This window comes from Gigantopelta aegis, chromosome 12, assembly GCF_016097555.1.
Source record: "Gigantopelta aegis isolate Gae_Host chromosome 12, Gae_host_genome, whole genome shotgun sequence".
Classification (NCBI taxonomy): Eukaryota; Metazoa; Mollusca; class Gastropoda; order Neomphalida; family Peltospiridae; genus Gigantopelta; species Gigantopelta aegis.
This window is the reverse complement of record NC_054710.1, coordinates 1803175-1819529: the sequence shown is the minus strand read 5'-3', so window position 1 is coordinate 1819529 and position 16355 is coordinate 1803175. Positions and strand designations below refer to the sequence as shown.

The window sequence follows — 16355 nt, the reverse complement described above, 5'->3', positions numbered from 1 at the left end:
TTGGACATTGGAATCTGTGTCTAGTGTCGCCCTTCACGATAATCCTAGATCCACCCTTAGTATATAGAGACAAATACGACATCAGAGACCATAAACTATTAACATGCACCACAATCCTAGATCCACCCTTAGTACAGAGAAACAAATACGACATCAGAGACCATAAACTATTAACATACATCACAATCCTAGATCCACACTTAGTATATAGAGACAAATACGACATGAGAGACCATAAACTATTAACATGCATCCTAAGCTCAGATCCAAGCTTACACCCATCACTGGCGTAGTCGGATTCAATGAAAGAGTCACTGGATGACTCCCCCCCCCCCCCCCCCCCCCAGTCCCTCGCCAATAAAATCCTGTCTACGCCAATGCCATCCAAATAAAGCTATGCGAGATCGTGAAATGTTAACAATCGGGGCACATAATACATGGTATTGAACAGGGCCCCGTTCCACGAAGCGATCGTAACACTAACATCACCTTAGTGCATAAGGTAGCTATGCACCTAAGGTGATCTTAGGGCTAAGATCGCTTTGTGGAATGGGGTCTAGGGCCCAATTTCACAAAACAATGTAAGCCTAGTTTTGCACGTAAACGTAAATCTACGACTAGATGATGATGCTACTGCTGCTGCTGCTGCTGCTGCTGCTGCTGCTGCTGCTGCTGATGATGATGATGATGAAATTGTTAATAATCATTAATCCAAAGCCAGACGTTGCTTCAACATTGCTACTATTGCGCTGTCGCTAACATTTAGACCTGTAAGCCATAAAGAACTGCAGTACTAAAGGCATTAAGAACCACTGCGGATGACGAGAAAGAACCACAAAGAACGACAAAGTGCCAGACAATCCTCTGCTACTGGAGACTTGGCTTGGTTCCATGGCATGACGGACACAGGTCGGCAGATATGATGCATTTACAAACTCAATCACATTGTGAACGCACGATATCCGCAAAGCTACAGTCCACCTCGAAGTTATCTCCCTTTGCTGTCACAGGCCACTGGCACACAAACTCGATCACATTGTGAACGTACAATATCCGCAAAGCTACAGTCCACCTAGAAGTTATCTCCCTTTGCTGTCACAGGCCACTGGCACACAAACTCAATAACATTGTGAACGCACAATATCCGCAAAGCTACAGTTCACCTCGAAGTTATCTCCTTTCGCTGTCACAGATCACTGGCACAGTGTCTTCACTTGTCTGTGTTAGCAGGTTTTTTCTGTAATCCAGGCGCGGATCCAGTGGAAGGGTCTAAGGGGTCTGAACCCACCTTTACGACGAAGACATTTCGTTGTTTGTTCCATTTAATTTACAGTGCGTTCATGGCTAATATACAACTTATTTAGGTAGTTGCACATAGACCCCCTCGGCCTCTTATTTAGGTAGCTGTACATAGACCCCCTCGGCCTCTTATTTAGGTAGTTGCACATAGACCCCCTCGGCCTCTTATTTAGGTAGTTGCACATAGACCCCCTCGGCCTCTTATTTAGGTAGTTGCACATAGACCCCCTCGGCCTCTTATTTAGGTAGCTGTACATAGACCCCCTCGGCCTCTTATTTAGGTAGTTGCACATAGACCCCCTCGGCCTCTTATTTAGGTAGTTGTACATAGACCCCCTCGGCCTCTTATTTAGGTAGTTGCACATAGACCCCCTCGGCCTCTTATTTAGGTAGCTGTACATAGACCCCCTCGGCCTCTTATTTAGGTAGTTGCACATAGACCCCCTCGGCCTCTTATTTAGGTAGTTGTACATAGACCCCCTCGGCCTCTTATTTAGGTAGTTGCACATAGACCCCCTCGGCCTCTTATTTAGGTAGTTGCACATAGACCCCCTCGGCCTCTTATTTAGGTAGTTGCACATAGACCCCCTCGGCCTCTTATTTAGGTAGCTGTACATAGACCCACCCCCTCTGCCTAAAATCCTGGATCCGCCAATCACTGATCTTATCGCCACACAGTTAAGGAAGTCGATTTTCGTAATCAAAATCCTATGTCCGCACAAGACAGAGTCAAAGGGATAGGTTTGCAAAGTCGTAATTACTTCCAGGAATTTCTATCATGTACCTCGTTATAGGAGGACTGACTCTCTCTGTCTCTCTGTCTCTCTGTCTCTGTCTGTCTGTCTCTCTCTCTCTCTCTCTCTCTCTCTCTCTCTCTCTCTCTCTCTCTCTCTCTCTCTCTCTCTCTCTCCCCCCTACGAACCTGTGTCTCTGTCTGCTATTTACTGTTAACATCATGTTTATTTCCCTGTACAATTCCAGTCTGTTTCCAGTTTTCCTCACACTTAAACAAGAATAGTTGACACGGACATGATTTACTCAGTATTACAATTGTTTCACATATGAATTCACTTGACTGGTTTATTTTAATAGACTTTCTATTTATTTTACCTCAATGATAACGGACCGACGACTATATTGTCTGGTTGGACAAGGAAGTGGTCAAACTACCCATTGACTGTAAACGCTCTTGATTTCTGTCCACGCACTCAATTGTGAATCATGTCGCTTCTTACCCGACTACCGCAATGCAGTGCATTGAAATTACATTTTACACATAGGTCACGATTTGTTGAACAGAAGTTAAAAGTTATTTGGTTTTAACAACACCACTAGAGCATACTGATTTATTAATCATCGGCTATTGAATGTCAAACGCCTGGTAATTGAGAACGAGACATGGCTTAATGGGCCTGCCGATGGGAATCAGTCCTAGATCGACGGCGTATCAGGCGTGTATTTAACCACTGGGCCACCACCCGCCCCTTGTTGAATGGGCGCGATTTGGTAATTTGGACGTATAGTCTTAGAGAGGAAACCCGCTAAATATTTCATTAGTAGCTTAGGATCTTTCATATGCACCATCCCATAGACAGGATAACACATACCACGGTATTTGATATACCAGTCGAAATGTTTGACATCCAATAGCCGATGATTAATTAATCTATGTGCTCTTGTGGTGTCGTTAAACGAAACAAACTTTAACTTTGTTTTCATAACGAGAGAACGCTGCTTTAACTTTGTTTTCATAACGAGAGAACGCTGCTTTAACTTTGTTTTCATAACGAGAGAACGCTGCTTTAACTTTGTTTTCATAACGAGAGAACGCTGCTTTAACTTTGTTTTCATAACGAGAGAACGCTGCTTTAAACACCAACAAATGTTTACGTCATGGTAGAACTACAAGGAAACAAAAATAATAATAATAAAAAATAAAAATAAAAATAAAAATAGAAAGAGGGAGAGAAAAAAGAAAGACAAAAGGAACGTTAAAATGAAAGAGAGAAGGAACGAATGAACGAACGTATTAAGAAAGAACAGTTTGTAAGAAGCAGGGAGGTCAGCTATGAAGAAAGTGATTTAATACTTTTAATATTAACTACACCCCATCCCACTCTCTTCAAATTATAACAAACTCAGAAGGGGCAGGATGTAGCTCAGTGTCCAAGGGCCTGCCTGGTGCGCGGTCGATCTGGGATCGATCCCCGTCGATGAGCTCAATGGGGGTATTTTTCGTTTCATCCAGTGCACTGGCTTATCGAAGGCCGCGACATATGCTATCCTGGGGTAGTGCATATAAAATATTCCTTGCTACCAATGAAAAAACAAACCCCCAACAATGTTGCGGGTTTCCTCTTTAAAACTATATGTCAAAATGACCAATTGTTTGACATCAAATAGCCGATGATTAATAAATCAATGTGCACTAGTGGTGTCGTTAAACAAAGAGAGAGCGAGAGAGAGAGAGAGAGAGAGAGAGAGAGAGAGAGAGAGAGAGAGAGAGAGAGAGAGAGAGAGAAGAAAACAAATATATATATAGAGAGAGAGAAAGAGACAGAGACAGAGAGAGAGACAGAGAGACAGACAGAGAGACAGAGACAGACAGAGGTAGAGTAAGTGAGACAATGGGAGAGAGAACAACAGAAAAAAAGGGAGAGAGAATGAGAGAGAGGAGACAGAGACAGAGACAGACAGACAGAGACAGAGACAGAGAGACAGACAGACAGACAGACAGACAGAAAGAAGAAACAAATTCTTTAACGCAAGTTGTTATATGAAAATAAAATCGGCCTCGGTGGCGTCGTGGTTAGCCATCGGTCTACAGGCTGGTAGGTACTGGGTTTGGATCCCAGTCGAGGCATGGGTTTTTTAATCCAGATACCGACTCCAAACCCTGAGTGAGTGGTCCGCAAGGCTCAATGGGTAGGTGTAAACTGGTTCAACAAAGGCCATGGTTTGTGCTATCCTGCCTGTGGGAAGCGCAAATAAAAGATCCCTTGCTGCCTGTTGTAAAAGAGTAGCCTATGTGGCGACAGCGGGTGTCCTCTCAAAAATCTGTGTGGTCCTTAACCATATGTCTGACGCCATATAACCGTAAATAAAATGTGTTGAGTGCGTCGTTAAATAAAACATTTCTTTCTTTATATGAAAATAAAAGACAACGTCAATAGCAGACGATAACAATATTAATTAAAACTAGATTCTTTAAAATCCTACTCTATAATTATGAAAAAAGAGACAGAACATGAAATAACTTTACCTCGTAAAACAGACATACATACATTGATCGTCAGGTGATAATTGCTGTAACTCTGACTTATGCTCCGTCGTGTTTTATAGTAAGTATAAACGGAGTCGGTTTTCCGCGTAAAACGTTTCGTCAGCTTATAAATATAACAGTAACATTAATGAAAAGCGATTGGTAGATGGGGTGTGAGATATCGGGTTTTATTAATACGTGAATTTGCGTCTAATTGTTAGCTGTATCAACAAAGCACAGGGAGAATACAGACACATGTAATTTTAACTGTAGTACCTGGATACTCGACGACAAAAGTTATCTAGACAAACAAGGAAAGGGTGGGAATGTTTAATGATATTTGTCTATATGTATCTGGGTTTCTAGAATTGTTCTTAAATCAACTAGCCATGGGATCAGTGATTTTAAAAATTTACTAGCCACAATTAAAAATTCACTAGCCCTACTTTACTTTTAAGCTAATACAATTTTACTGAATAATAGTTATAATCAGACATGTCACCTAAAGAGGGAGATACAGCTTTAAAACACTAACATTGGGGGGGGGGGGGGGGGGGGGGGGGGGTGATGGGGGCAGGATATTCATATTTACAAAACAGACTTAACTGCAACATTTGACTCTTTTTTTTCATTAGCCGTCGGGCATGGTAATATTAGTTATTTACTAGCCCAACACTGAATATCACTAGTAATAGGAGAGGGGCTACCATAATCTAGAAGCCCTGATGTATGTTTCGTTTATACGTTGAGAATTTTAGTATGTTCTTTGTTTCTATGCTTTATTTTTTTAAAACTTTTTTATATTGCTTTAATTATTATTGTTATTTAATACATTATTCGCTATCCTTTTTCTCGATTTGAATTACATTTAATTTTGTTCCGTTATCCAGCAATTTTTCACATCTTTCAACTTCTTTTGCTATCCACCCGGGAAAGATTTGGCACTGATTTGCAACTAATAACCTATAATAAAAAAAACTATTTTTTGTTGGCATGAAATCTAATGTACCGATTTTAAAAGTTTTATTTTAGGGAGGGTTTCGTATGTGTGTGTGTGCCTGTCAAGCAATTTTTCTTCTTTTTCAGTATATTTCCCGAGGGTTCTGAACTCAGTCTCCTATAAAATTAGTTCGCCATATCCTAGCCCCCCACCCCACCCACAATTCCTGTACACGCGCCTGTATCCAAAGGTGAGTTTAGACAACATTATATATATATTTTTTTTTTTAGACATTACAAACATGGACGATGATGAGATGAATGGTGAAGCCGCAGTATTTTCATTTCGGTATGGGACTACTTGACAGATCCGTGATCCACGCTTGCTATCAGTTGAGCTATCTCGGTATCGCCCGAGCCCGGGGTACACGGAACCTGCAGTGCATGCCAGGTAATCATCCATAATCGCACCCGTGAAGTGGGTGAAACTCGGTGTATGTGGCCTCACGTGGGATACGAACCAGTACCTACCAGCCAGAAAGACAAAATTATCTTGTTTGTGTGTGAGGGCGGGGTTTTGGTCAGTCGGTTGAGTGCTCGCCTGAGGATCGAGGTAGTACTAAACCAAATAACTTCCGGCTGGGTCAAAGTTCGAGGTGCACCCAAAGTTTGATAGAGAAGTGAACACCACAAGTCATGTGATTGGTGATAAATGTGAGTGTGTTGGTTGTAAAAACAAACACAAATAGTTTTATCTGGGCAAAACAATTAATTCAATTTGATTTCACCTAGTACCACTGTGTCAAGTAGCCTTGTGCTTGAAACATGTATCGAGTATTTGTAAAAAAAGTACTCGAATATTGTGCGGAACTAGGGTAGTCATAGACGCTACCCCTTATCTCAGAAACGAGCAGCTTGACCCCCAATTTTTGTCTGATTGTCTGAGGGTGAGGGGTGGTAGTATTTATATCCGTGGCGTTTATGTCGATTGATCTTGCACTTGTCAGTGCAGACGTCCCTTCTTTAACCCTCCCCCAACCCTTTCCTGTCCTGGACAGAGGGAACCGGCCAAGGCCGGTCCCTGTGACCAGGATAGGCGTATGCTACAACAGCTTGCTCTGAATGTGCACGTACATCTCTTTCTCGTTCTCTCGTTCATGTCGATTGATACGCTGCAGGTAGGAGTTTTAGCCACACATGTTACTATTGTCGTCTATGGGATTTGATTTGGTAGTACACACCCTCGAACAACCTCGGTGGATCCATTCAACTGATTGTTTGTTTTTTCTCGTTGAAACCAGTCGACGACGACTGGTATATCAAAGGCCGTGGTATGTGCTAGCCTGTCTGTTGGATGGTGCATATAAACAAATCGCTAATTACTAATGGAATAATATAGCAGGTTTCTTGTTTAAAACTATACGTCGAAATTACCAAATGTTTTACATCCAATAGCCGATGATTAATAAATCAATGTGCTGTAGTGGTGTCGTTAAACAAAACAAACTTTAACTTTAACAACATTAACTTCATTTCATTTTAACTTATTTTCGTGCTTATATCCAAGTAAGATTCAAGCACGCTGTTCTGGGTACACACCTCAGCTATCTGGACTGTCTGTCCAGGATAGAGGGTTAGTTGTTATTTGTTAGTGAGACCACGAAGGGTGTGGTAGTCTTATACCTATCCATTTAGACGTTACAACTCGCTCTGGGTGGGAGCCGGTACCGGGCTGCGAACCCAGTACATGTCTGTCTAGGATAGTGGGTTAGTTGTTAGTATGAGAGAACAGGGTGTAGTGGTCGTATACCTGCGGACCCAGTACCTGCCAGCTTTATGTCCGATGGCTCAATCACGACACCACCGAGGCCGGTACCGGGCTGTGAACCCAGTACCTACCAGCCTTATGTCCAATGATTTAATCACGACACCACCGAGGCCGGTACCGTGCTGCGAACCCAGTACCTACCAGCCTTATGTCCAATGATTTAATCACGACACCACCGAGGCCGGTACCGGGCTGCGAACCCAGTACCTACGAGCCTTATGTCCGATGGCTTAACCAGGACACTACCGAGGCCGGTACCGTGCTGCGAACCCAGTACCTACCAGCCTTATGTCCAATGATTTAATCACGACACCACCGAGGCCGTTACCGGGCTGCGAACCCAGTACCTACCAGCCTTATGTCCGATGGCTTAACCAGGACACCACCGAGGACGGTACCGGGCTGCGAACCCAGTACCTACCAGCCTTATGTCCGATGGCTTAACCAGGACACCACCGAGGCCGGTACCGGGCTGCGAACCCAGTACCTACCAGCCTTATGTCCGATGGCTTAACCAGGACACCACCGAGGCCGGTACCGGGCTGCGAACCCTGTACCGACCAGCCTTATGTCCGATGGCTTAACCACGACACCATAGATGCCGGTACCGTGCTCCGAACCCAGTACCTACCAGCCTTATGTCCGATGGCTTAACCAGGACACCACCGAGGCCGGTACCGTGCTGCGAACCCAGTACCTACCAGCCTTATGTCAGATGGCTTAACCACGACACCATCGAGGCCGGTACCGGGCTGCGAACCCTGTACCGACCAGCCTTATGTCTGATGGCTTAACCACGACACCATAGATGCCGGTACCGTGCTCCGAACCCAGTACCTACCAGCCTTATGTCCGATGGCTTAACCAGGACACCACCGAGGCCGGTACCGTGCTGCGAACCCAGTACCTACCAGCCTTATGTCAGATGGTTTAACCACGGCATCACCGAAGCCGGTACCGGGCTGCGAACCCTGTACCGACCAGCCTTATGTCCGATGACTTAACCACGACACCACCGAGGCCGGTACCGGGCTGCGAACCCAGTACCTACCAGCCTTATGTCCGATGGCTTAACCACGACACCATAGATGCCGGTACCGTGCTCCGAACCCAGTACCTACCAGCCTTATGTCCGATGATTTAACCACGACACCATCGAGGCCGGTGGCGTTATCTTTGTTTGTGTGTGTATACTCGCGTCCTAATCCGAACCTTTGAACGAGGTGTAGGCTAAGTTACCCCGACACTGACAATGGCCACGTGACGCCATGACGGGAATGACACTTGAACTCCATTTAATCGTGTCCACACCTCGCCCGTCCGTGTATCGTTCCACACAGACTATTTTAAACGATTAAGTAACTACTCGTATCGTTGAGATAGCGAGGTGAAGAATGTCTGGTATGTAACACCTCAGCGCATTGTCTGTTCCGCCGCCAGAGTCGGGTCTAGCCCAATCCAACAGCCAAACGTTTGGTAATTTTGACATATAGTTTTACAGAGGAAAACCGCTATATTTTTCCATTAGTAGCAAAGAACCTTTATATGCACCATCTCACAGAGAGGATAGCACATACCACAGCCTTTGATATACCAGTCATGGGGCACTGGCTAGATCGAAAAATAGCCCGATGGGCCCACCGGCAAGGATTTAACCTAAACCGGCCATGCATCAAGCGAGCGCTTAACCACTGGCCTACGAGGTAGGGGATAGGGAGGGAGAGAGAGAGAGAGAGAGAGAGAGAGAGAGAGAGAGAGAGAGAGAGAGAGAGAGAGAGAGAGAGAGAGATGAAAATGAATAATACTGCGAAAGGTAGCGGCTAACGGGTTAAAAACAGATCGCATGGTAGACACTCTACTAAATCCCTCCCCAATTGAAAAACAAATGCAATGTCTCAAATGTTACATGCCGGTGTAGCATTTAATTTGCACTCCCCAAGAATATGCTCTCCCCAGTCATTATTATACGTATACTTTGCATTCTATTCATACCATTATAGGTATAATACACACTCCCCCTGAATTATTTGCAGTCCCCTAGTTATTATTATACATATAATATGCACACTCCACTACTATGTTAGAACACTGGATGCAGTAATTGTCTCTTTTATTAAAAGGGGCGGGACGTAGTTCAGTGGTAAAGCGTTCGCTTGATGCGCGGTCGGTCTGGGATCGATCCCCGTTGGTGGGTCCATTGTGATATTTCTCGCTCGCTCTATCCTGTCTGCTAATCGAAAAGAGTAGCCCATGAAGTGGCGACAGCGGATTTCCTCTCAATATCTGTGTGGTTCTTAACCATATGTACGACGCCATATAACCGTAAATAAAATGTGTTGAGTGCGTCGTTAAATAAAACATTTCCTTTTATTAAAAAGAACTTTGGACTGACAATAAGTTAAGTGCTATTCAATGAATGCAATCCACATTGATGATTATACATATAATCCACACTCCACATTCATTAATATTCATTATTATAATATGCACTCCATATGTAATCCACATTGATTATACATATAATCCACACTCCACATTCATTAATATTCACTATTATAATATGCACTCAATATGTAATCCACATTGATTATACATATAATCCACACTCCACATTCATTAATATTCACTATCATAATATGCACTCAATATGTAATCCACATTGATTATACATATAATCCACACTCCACATTCATTAATATTCACTATCATAATATGCACTCAATATGTAATCCACATTGATTATACATATAATCCACACTCCACATTCATTAATATTCATTATTATAATATGCACTCCATATGTAATCCACATTCATTATGGGACAACACGTAACTCAGTGGTAAAACGTTCGCTTGGTGCGCGGTAGGTTTAGGATCAATCTAATTAAACTTAGCTCCACTGGTTAATAACTAGTACATGTGGTAGACCAGTAGAGCTAATTTTAATCAGATTGGTCAAGGATCGATCCCCATCGGTGGACCCATTGGGCTATTTCTCGTCCCAGCCAGTGCTCCACAACTTGGGCCTAATTTACAAAGGTCTCTTAGGCTCTGCTAGACAACAAAGCATCCTCTTTGCAAGTCTTTTAACATTGCACTACGAAATCGCAAAGTTACGAGAGTTTAGTGAATTAGGCTCCTGGTGTAACAAAGGCCGTGGTATGTACTATCTTGTATGTAGGATACTGCATATAAACGAGCACTTACTACTAATCGAAAAGAGTATCCCATTGCGTTGCGGTAGCGGGTTTTCTGTCTCATTATATGTGTGGTCTGCCATAGAACCGTAGTCAAAATGTGTTGAGTGCGTCGTTAAATAAAATGTTTATTTCATTCTTTCTTTCCATGTTCATTAGAATACTGTAAACCGTATTAATATTGCAACGTGTTTTTTTTCGCGAATGTATACCTTAGCGCATGTTCGCGACATGTAAATTTCGCGAAAGACCGTTGACAGCTCAAAAAAACAAAAGTGGATAAAGACAGCTCACTGTAATTGTTATAAAGTTACTGTCTGTAAATCAATATTCTGTTATCCTACATCAAGCAATTGTGCCTGGTACAGAGTCTATAGAGGGGACTAGGCCCTACCCACCTCACCTGTATTAGAATCACAACTCACAGCTTCAGTTGTTAACTGTTAACACCCTTTGGTAGATAAAACAATAAACGATTAGTTGCCATCGCTTGAAGTTACATGAAACAATTAACGATTAGTCGCCACCAAGGAGAGCTCGTGTATAGGCTGTGCCTGTTGAGTTAACGATTAGTCGCCATCAAGGAGAGCTCGTGTATAGGCTGTGCCTGTTGAGTTAACGGTTAGTCGCCACCAAGGAGAGCTCGTGTATAGGCTGTGCCTGTTGAGTTAACGATTAGTCGCCACCAAGGAGAGCTCGTGTATAGGCTGTGCCTGTTGAGTTAACGATTAGTCGCCACCAAGGAGAGCTCGTGTATAGGCTGTGCCTGTTGAGTTAACGATTAGTCGCCATCAAGGAGAGCTCGTGTATAGGCTGTGCCTGTTGAGTTAACGATTAGTCGCCATCAAGGAGAGCTCGTGTATAGGCTGTGCCTGTTGAGTTAACGATTAGTCGCCACCAAGGAGAGCTCGTGTATAGGCTGTGCCTGTTGAGTTAACGATTAGTCGCCACCAAGGAGAGCTCGTGTATAGGCTGTGCCTGTTGAGTTAACGATTAGTCGCCACCAAGGAGAGCTCGTGTATAGGCTGTGCCTGTTGAGTTAACGATTATAGGCTGTGCCTGTTGAGTTAACGGTTAGTCGCCACCAAGGAGAGCTCGTGTATAGGCTGTGCCTGTTGAGTTAACGATTAGTCGCCACCAAGGAGAGCTCGTGTATAGGCTGTGCCTGTTGAGTTAACGATTAGTCGCCACCAAGGAGAGCTCGTGTATAGGCTGTGCCTGTTGAGTTAACGATTAGTCGCCACCAAGGAGAGCTCGTGTATAGGCTGTGCCTGTTGAGTTAACGGTTAGTCGCCACCAAGGAGAGCTCGTGTATAGGCTGTGCCTGTTGAGTTAACGGTTAGTCGCCACCAAGGAGAGCTCGTGTATAGGCTGTGCCTGTTGAGTTAACGGTTAGTCGCCACCAAGGAGAGCTCGTGTATAGGCTGTGCCTGTTGAGTTAACGGTTAGTCGCCACCAAGGAGAGCTCGTGTATAGGCTGTGCCTGTTGAGTTAACGATTAGTCGCCATCAAGGAAAGCTCGTATATAGGCTGTGCCTGTTGAGTGAATCTGTGAATTTTATTCTCAATAAAATATTTCAAAACAAAACAAATTACTTTAAGCACTCTTCAAACTGGAAAATAGTGCGTGCGTATTAATTTCGCGACATAAGGTTGGACGCGAACGACGCGAAATATATACGCACGCATTTTTTTTTTACGGTTTACAGTACATATAACGTGCACACCACATTCATTGTTATACATATTAGGCGTGCAGACTGAGGCTTATTTTGAGGGTCAAGTGGCAACTACCGTACTGCCAGCTATTTTTGGTATTTCTCGATAGTATATGTCCTGACTATGTCACAGGTGGATATTACCCCGAATTCCTGTAGGGGAACATGCTCAAATGACATCATAAAAATGGCGACCGTGTTTAGTATATTTTTCATGCAGTCCAGTAAACGGATGTAGACGTTCCAAATAAAAGCATCGAATTTCGTCCACAAGTTGCCCAATGTCATAATTTTCATCTTTTAATATGAACCACATGGAGGCTAAATAGGATTTTCAAGATGGCCGCCATAAAAAACCTTCTATATGTACAAATATCTCATCACCCATGCCACCTAGAATCGCAATTCTTTGGTCTAACCTAACATTGTTAGTGGCAAGGAATGCGATGATACAGTACTAGCTAGATTTGTACAAAATTAATGAAATATAGAGAAATATCAATGAAGAAAATAAACGTCTATTGTGCATTGCCAGCTTCTCTCTTTATTATTATTGTCTTTTAGATAGTATTTAAGAAGAAACTGTACAAATAAAGAAAGACATGTGTTATTTAATGACGCACAAAACATTATGGCGTCGGAAATATGGTTAAGGATCACATAGATAATTAGAGATGAAATCCGAATCCAGTACCTATCAGCCTGTAGACCGATGGCCTAACCACGACGCCACCGAGGCCGGTATAATATATTGTAGTCACGGCATAGATTAACACTATTAATAACTGCAATATGCAAGGTGTATACTATTGAAATGCTTTGCTGATTTCATACTCTACAGGAAAGGAAGTTTTATTGAAACTATAATTAGCACAGTGACAAATACATTTCAGTACACTCGGGTGCAGCACATTTATTACCGTATACTCTCAGAATTGAAAGTACATTTAACGTTTCACTTCCATTTGGTTAAAATGCAATTTGGTCGAACTAAAAAAATAAATTATAGAAACGAACGACTGCATCGCTAATCATCTAACTGTTACCTTCGTTTGGACCAGTCAGCATTTCATTAACAGGATAACAAGAACGATATAACAATAACATATTAGAAAACTATTTAAAAAGATCACATTTTAATGACCATTTTAGTGAATAATATTTAACGGAAGTTTAAAGGTCATTGTGTGATTAGTGTCAATGTTATCCGAGTTTAACATCAATATTAGTTATTATTATACAACATTTAGTGAAATATCTTAAAATATCAGTGAAATAAAAGTGTTATCAGTTACTCAGTGACGATAACACATTTTAGAGTGAAAAGTTCACAATTACTCTGTCAAATGTGTTATCATCACTGTAGAAAGTCACAGTGTTATCTTCACTTTAAGAATGCCGGTACTATTTTGTTGCTCGCATTTTAAAAATAAAAGTAAGTTGCCAAAAGTTATATAATCAATAGATTTTTTTTTGTCAAATATGATTTATGTCTTATCTCGTGAAGTTTGCAATCATAGCACACTCGTCGCGCAAGTGCGACTGGTGAGATATAATTACAAACTTCACTCGATAAGATATAAATCATATTTGACAACAAACATGACATATCCTCTATATATAGTACCGGAATACACCTTGGCATGCGTAACATCATTATTAATCAGTCACAAATGCCAACAACAATTAGAAACATCTCATTTATTATATTAGTATCATTAAACACTTTACCTATTTTACTATTATTACTAACAGACCCAAACGAATAGAAGCTTTGTCGTGTAATTTAAAGCAAATCCATTTATTAATCACCCAAACGTCCCAAGCACAGATTGTACCCGAATTGTCCATTATTACGCAGGTAATGCTATGATATTATCTTTTAGACCAATTGTAATCGAGACAGGGACGTAATGGGAAGACACCCATTTAATTATTGCAGGCCTTGGGGGCTACAGGTGGAAAGGCTGTGTTTATGAAAATTCCATTCCCACCCCTCTAGAGTCGGTGCATTTGTGTTAACTGTTCACCGATAAGCCTTAATTCAGCTGCTTGGTAGGCAACCTGTTTGGAGTGCCGCAGTCGGGCTTCCTGGTGTAAATGAAATGCTTTCTATTGTCTTCACCTTGCTTCGTTGACAATTTTTAGGTTGCTGAACTTACCATACAGACTAACTAAAGCATTTCAGTAGCTGTATATGTGCACCATCTGTATCTGCTTTGGTGTAAGAACAGCCCGAGTACTCTGACTGTAAGAGAGCTAGACGGACATTTGGATGGTAATGAGCGTCATAACCATCCAGATGTCCGTCTAGCTCTCTTACAGTCAGAGTACTCGGCCTAGTGTAAGGGTTCAGCTCCACGTTGGTAAAGACACAAGCCACATCAGGGTAGCAGTTCCATCTAGGTTTTATCCCCCGAGGAAAGCAAAGTGGTGTAACATCCTCTGAAGAGAGGCAAGCAAAGTGGTGTAACATCCTCTGAAGAGAGGCAAGCAAAGTGATGTAACATCCTCTGAAGAGAGGAAAGCAAAGTGGTGTAACATCCTCTGAAGAGAGGAAAGCAAAGTGGTGTAACATCCTCTGAAGAGAGGCAAGCAAAGTGGTGTAACATCCTCTGAAGAGAGGAAAGCAAAGTGGTGTAACATCCTCTGAAGAGAGGCAAGCAAAGTGGTGTAACATCCTCTGAAGAGAGGAAAGCAAAGTGGTGTAACATCCTCTGAAGAGAGGAAAGCAAAGTGGTGTAACATCCTCTGAAGAGAGGAAAGCAAAGTGGTGTAACATCCTCTGAAGAGAGCAAAGCAAAGTGGTGTAACATCCTCTGAAGAGAGGCAAGCAAAGTGATGTAACATTCTCTGAAGAGAGGCAAGCAAAGTGGTGTAACATCCTCTGAAGAGAGGCAAGCAAAGTGGTGTAACATCCTCTGAATGGAGGCAAGCAAAGTGGTGTAACATCCTCTGAAGAGAGGCAAGCAAAGTGGTGTAACATCCTCTGAAGAGAGGCAAGTAAAGTGGTGTAACATCCTCTGAAGAGAGGCAAGCAAAGTGGTGTAACATCCTCTGAAGGGAGGCAAGCAAAGAGGTGTAACATCCTCTGAAGAGAGGCAAGCAAAGTGGTGTAACATCCTCTGAAGAGAGGCAAGCAAAGTGGTGTAACATCCTCTGAAGAGAGGCAAGCAAAGTGATGTAACATCCTCTGAAGAGAGCAAAGCAAAGTGATGTAACATCCTCTGAAGAGAGGCAAGTAAAGTGATGTAACATCCTCTGAAGAGAGGCAAGCAAAGTGGTGTAACATCCTCTGAAGAGAGGCAAGCAAAGTGGTGTAACATCCTCTGAAGAGAGGCAAGCAAAGTGGTGTAACATCCTCTGAAGAGAGGCAAGTAAAGTGATGTAACATCCTCTGAAGGGAGGCAAGCAAAGTGGTGTAACATCATCTGAAGAGTGGTGTAACATCCTCTGAAGAGAGGCAAGGAAAGTGATGTAACATCCTCTGAAGAGAGGCAAGCAAAGTGGTGTAACATCCTCTGCAGAGAGAAAAGTAAAGTGATGTAACATCCTCTGAAGAAAGGCAGGGTCAGGGATTATACTTCATCGAGGATGCCTGCTTCCATGAATATTTGCTTTGCTTTTTCCCTGTGGATGCTTTGATTGCTGTTCATGCTGTACGTGTCCTATACCAACGCAAGGAGGTCGGCATCGGGTGCAATTATGTGTTTCTCTCGAAGGTTTGACCCCACATGGGAAATGATTACTCGACAAACACTGTAGGATCCGTGTATCCCGGGTTCAAGCGATACCGAGATACTCCACCTGACAGAGAACATGGAGCACGACCCTATCAATAGTGTCAGACATATAATTATGTTTAGGTCAAAGTAAATATAAAAAGCTAGCATACTCATGAAATGTCAGGTTACTGGTAAAAACAAGGTTCTGTGAAACTGGACTGACAATTTACGTGATCCAACCAATAAAGCGAAACGTTTTGTATTCCACACTACCAAGATTGGCACCGTAGACTGCCACGAAGAGAAGGAAATCACCATTACGTTAACTGCCACAGTTATTCTTCGAGCACATGTTCGTACAATGCCACCATGTGAATACGATGAATC

The 16355-nt window shown here is 42.7% G+C and overlaps 1 protein-coding gene across 1 annotated transcript in view; it reads right to left on the bottom strand.

Annotated features, from left to right (window-relative positions):
- Positions 1–15911: 15911 nt before the first annotated feature.
- The window catches only part of LOC121386559 (sodium-coupled monocarboxylate transporter 1-like), a 42203-nt gene continuing 41759 nt past the window's right edge, over positions 15912–16355 (bottom strand). Inside the window, exon 17 of the mRNA XM_041517502.1 lies at positions 15912–16050. Coding sequence (XP_041373436.1) covers positions 15912–16050 — 139 coding nt within the window. The remainder of the gene's footprint in view (positions 16051–16355) is intronic.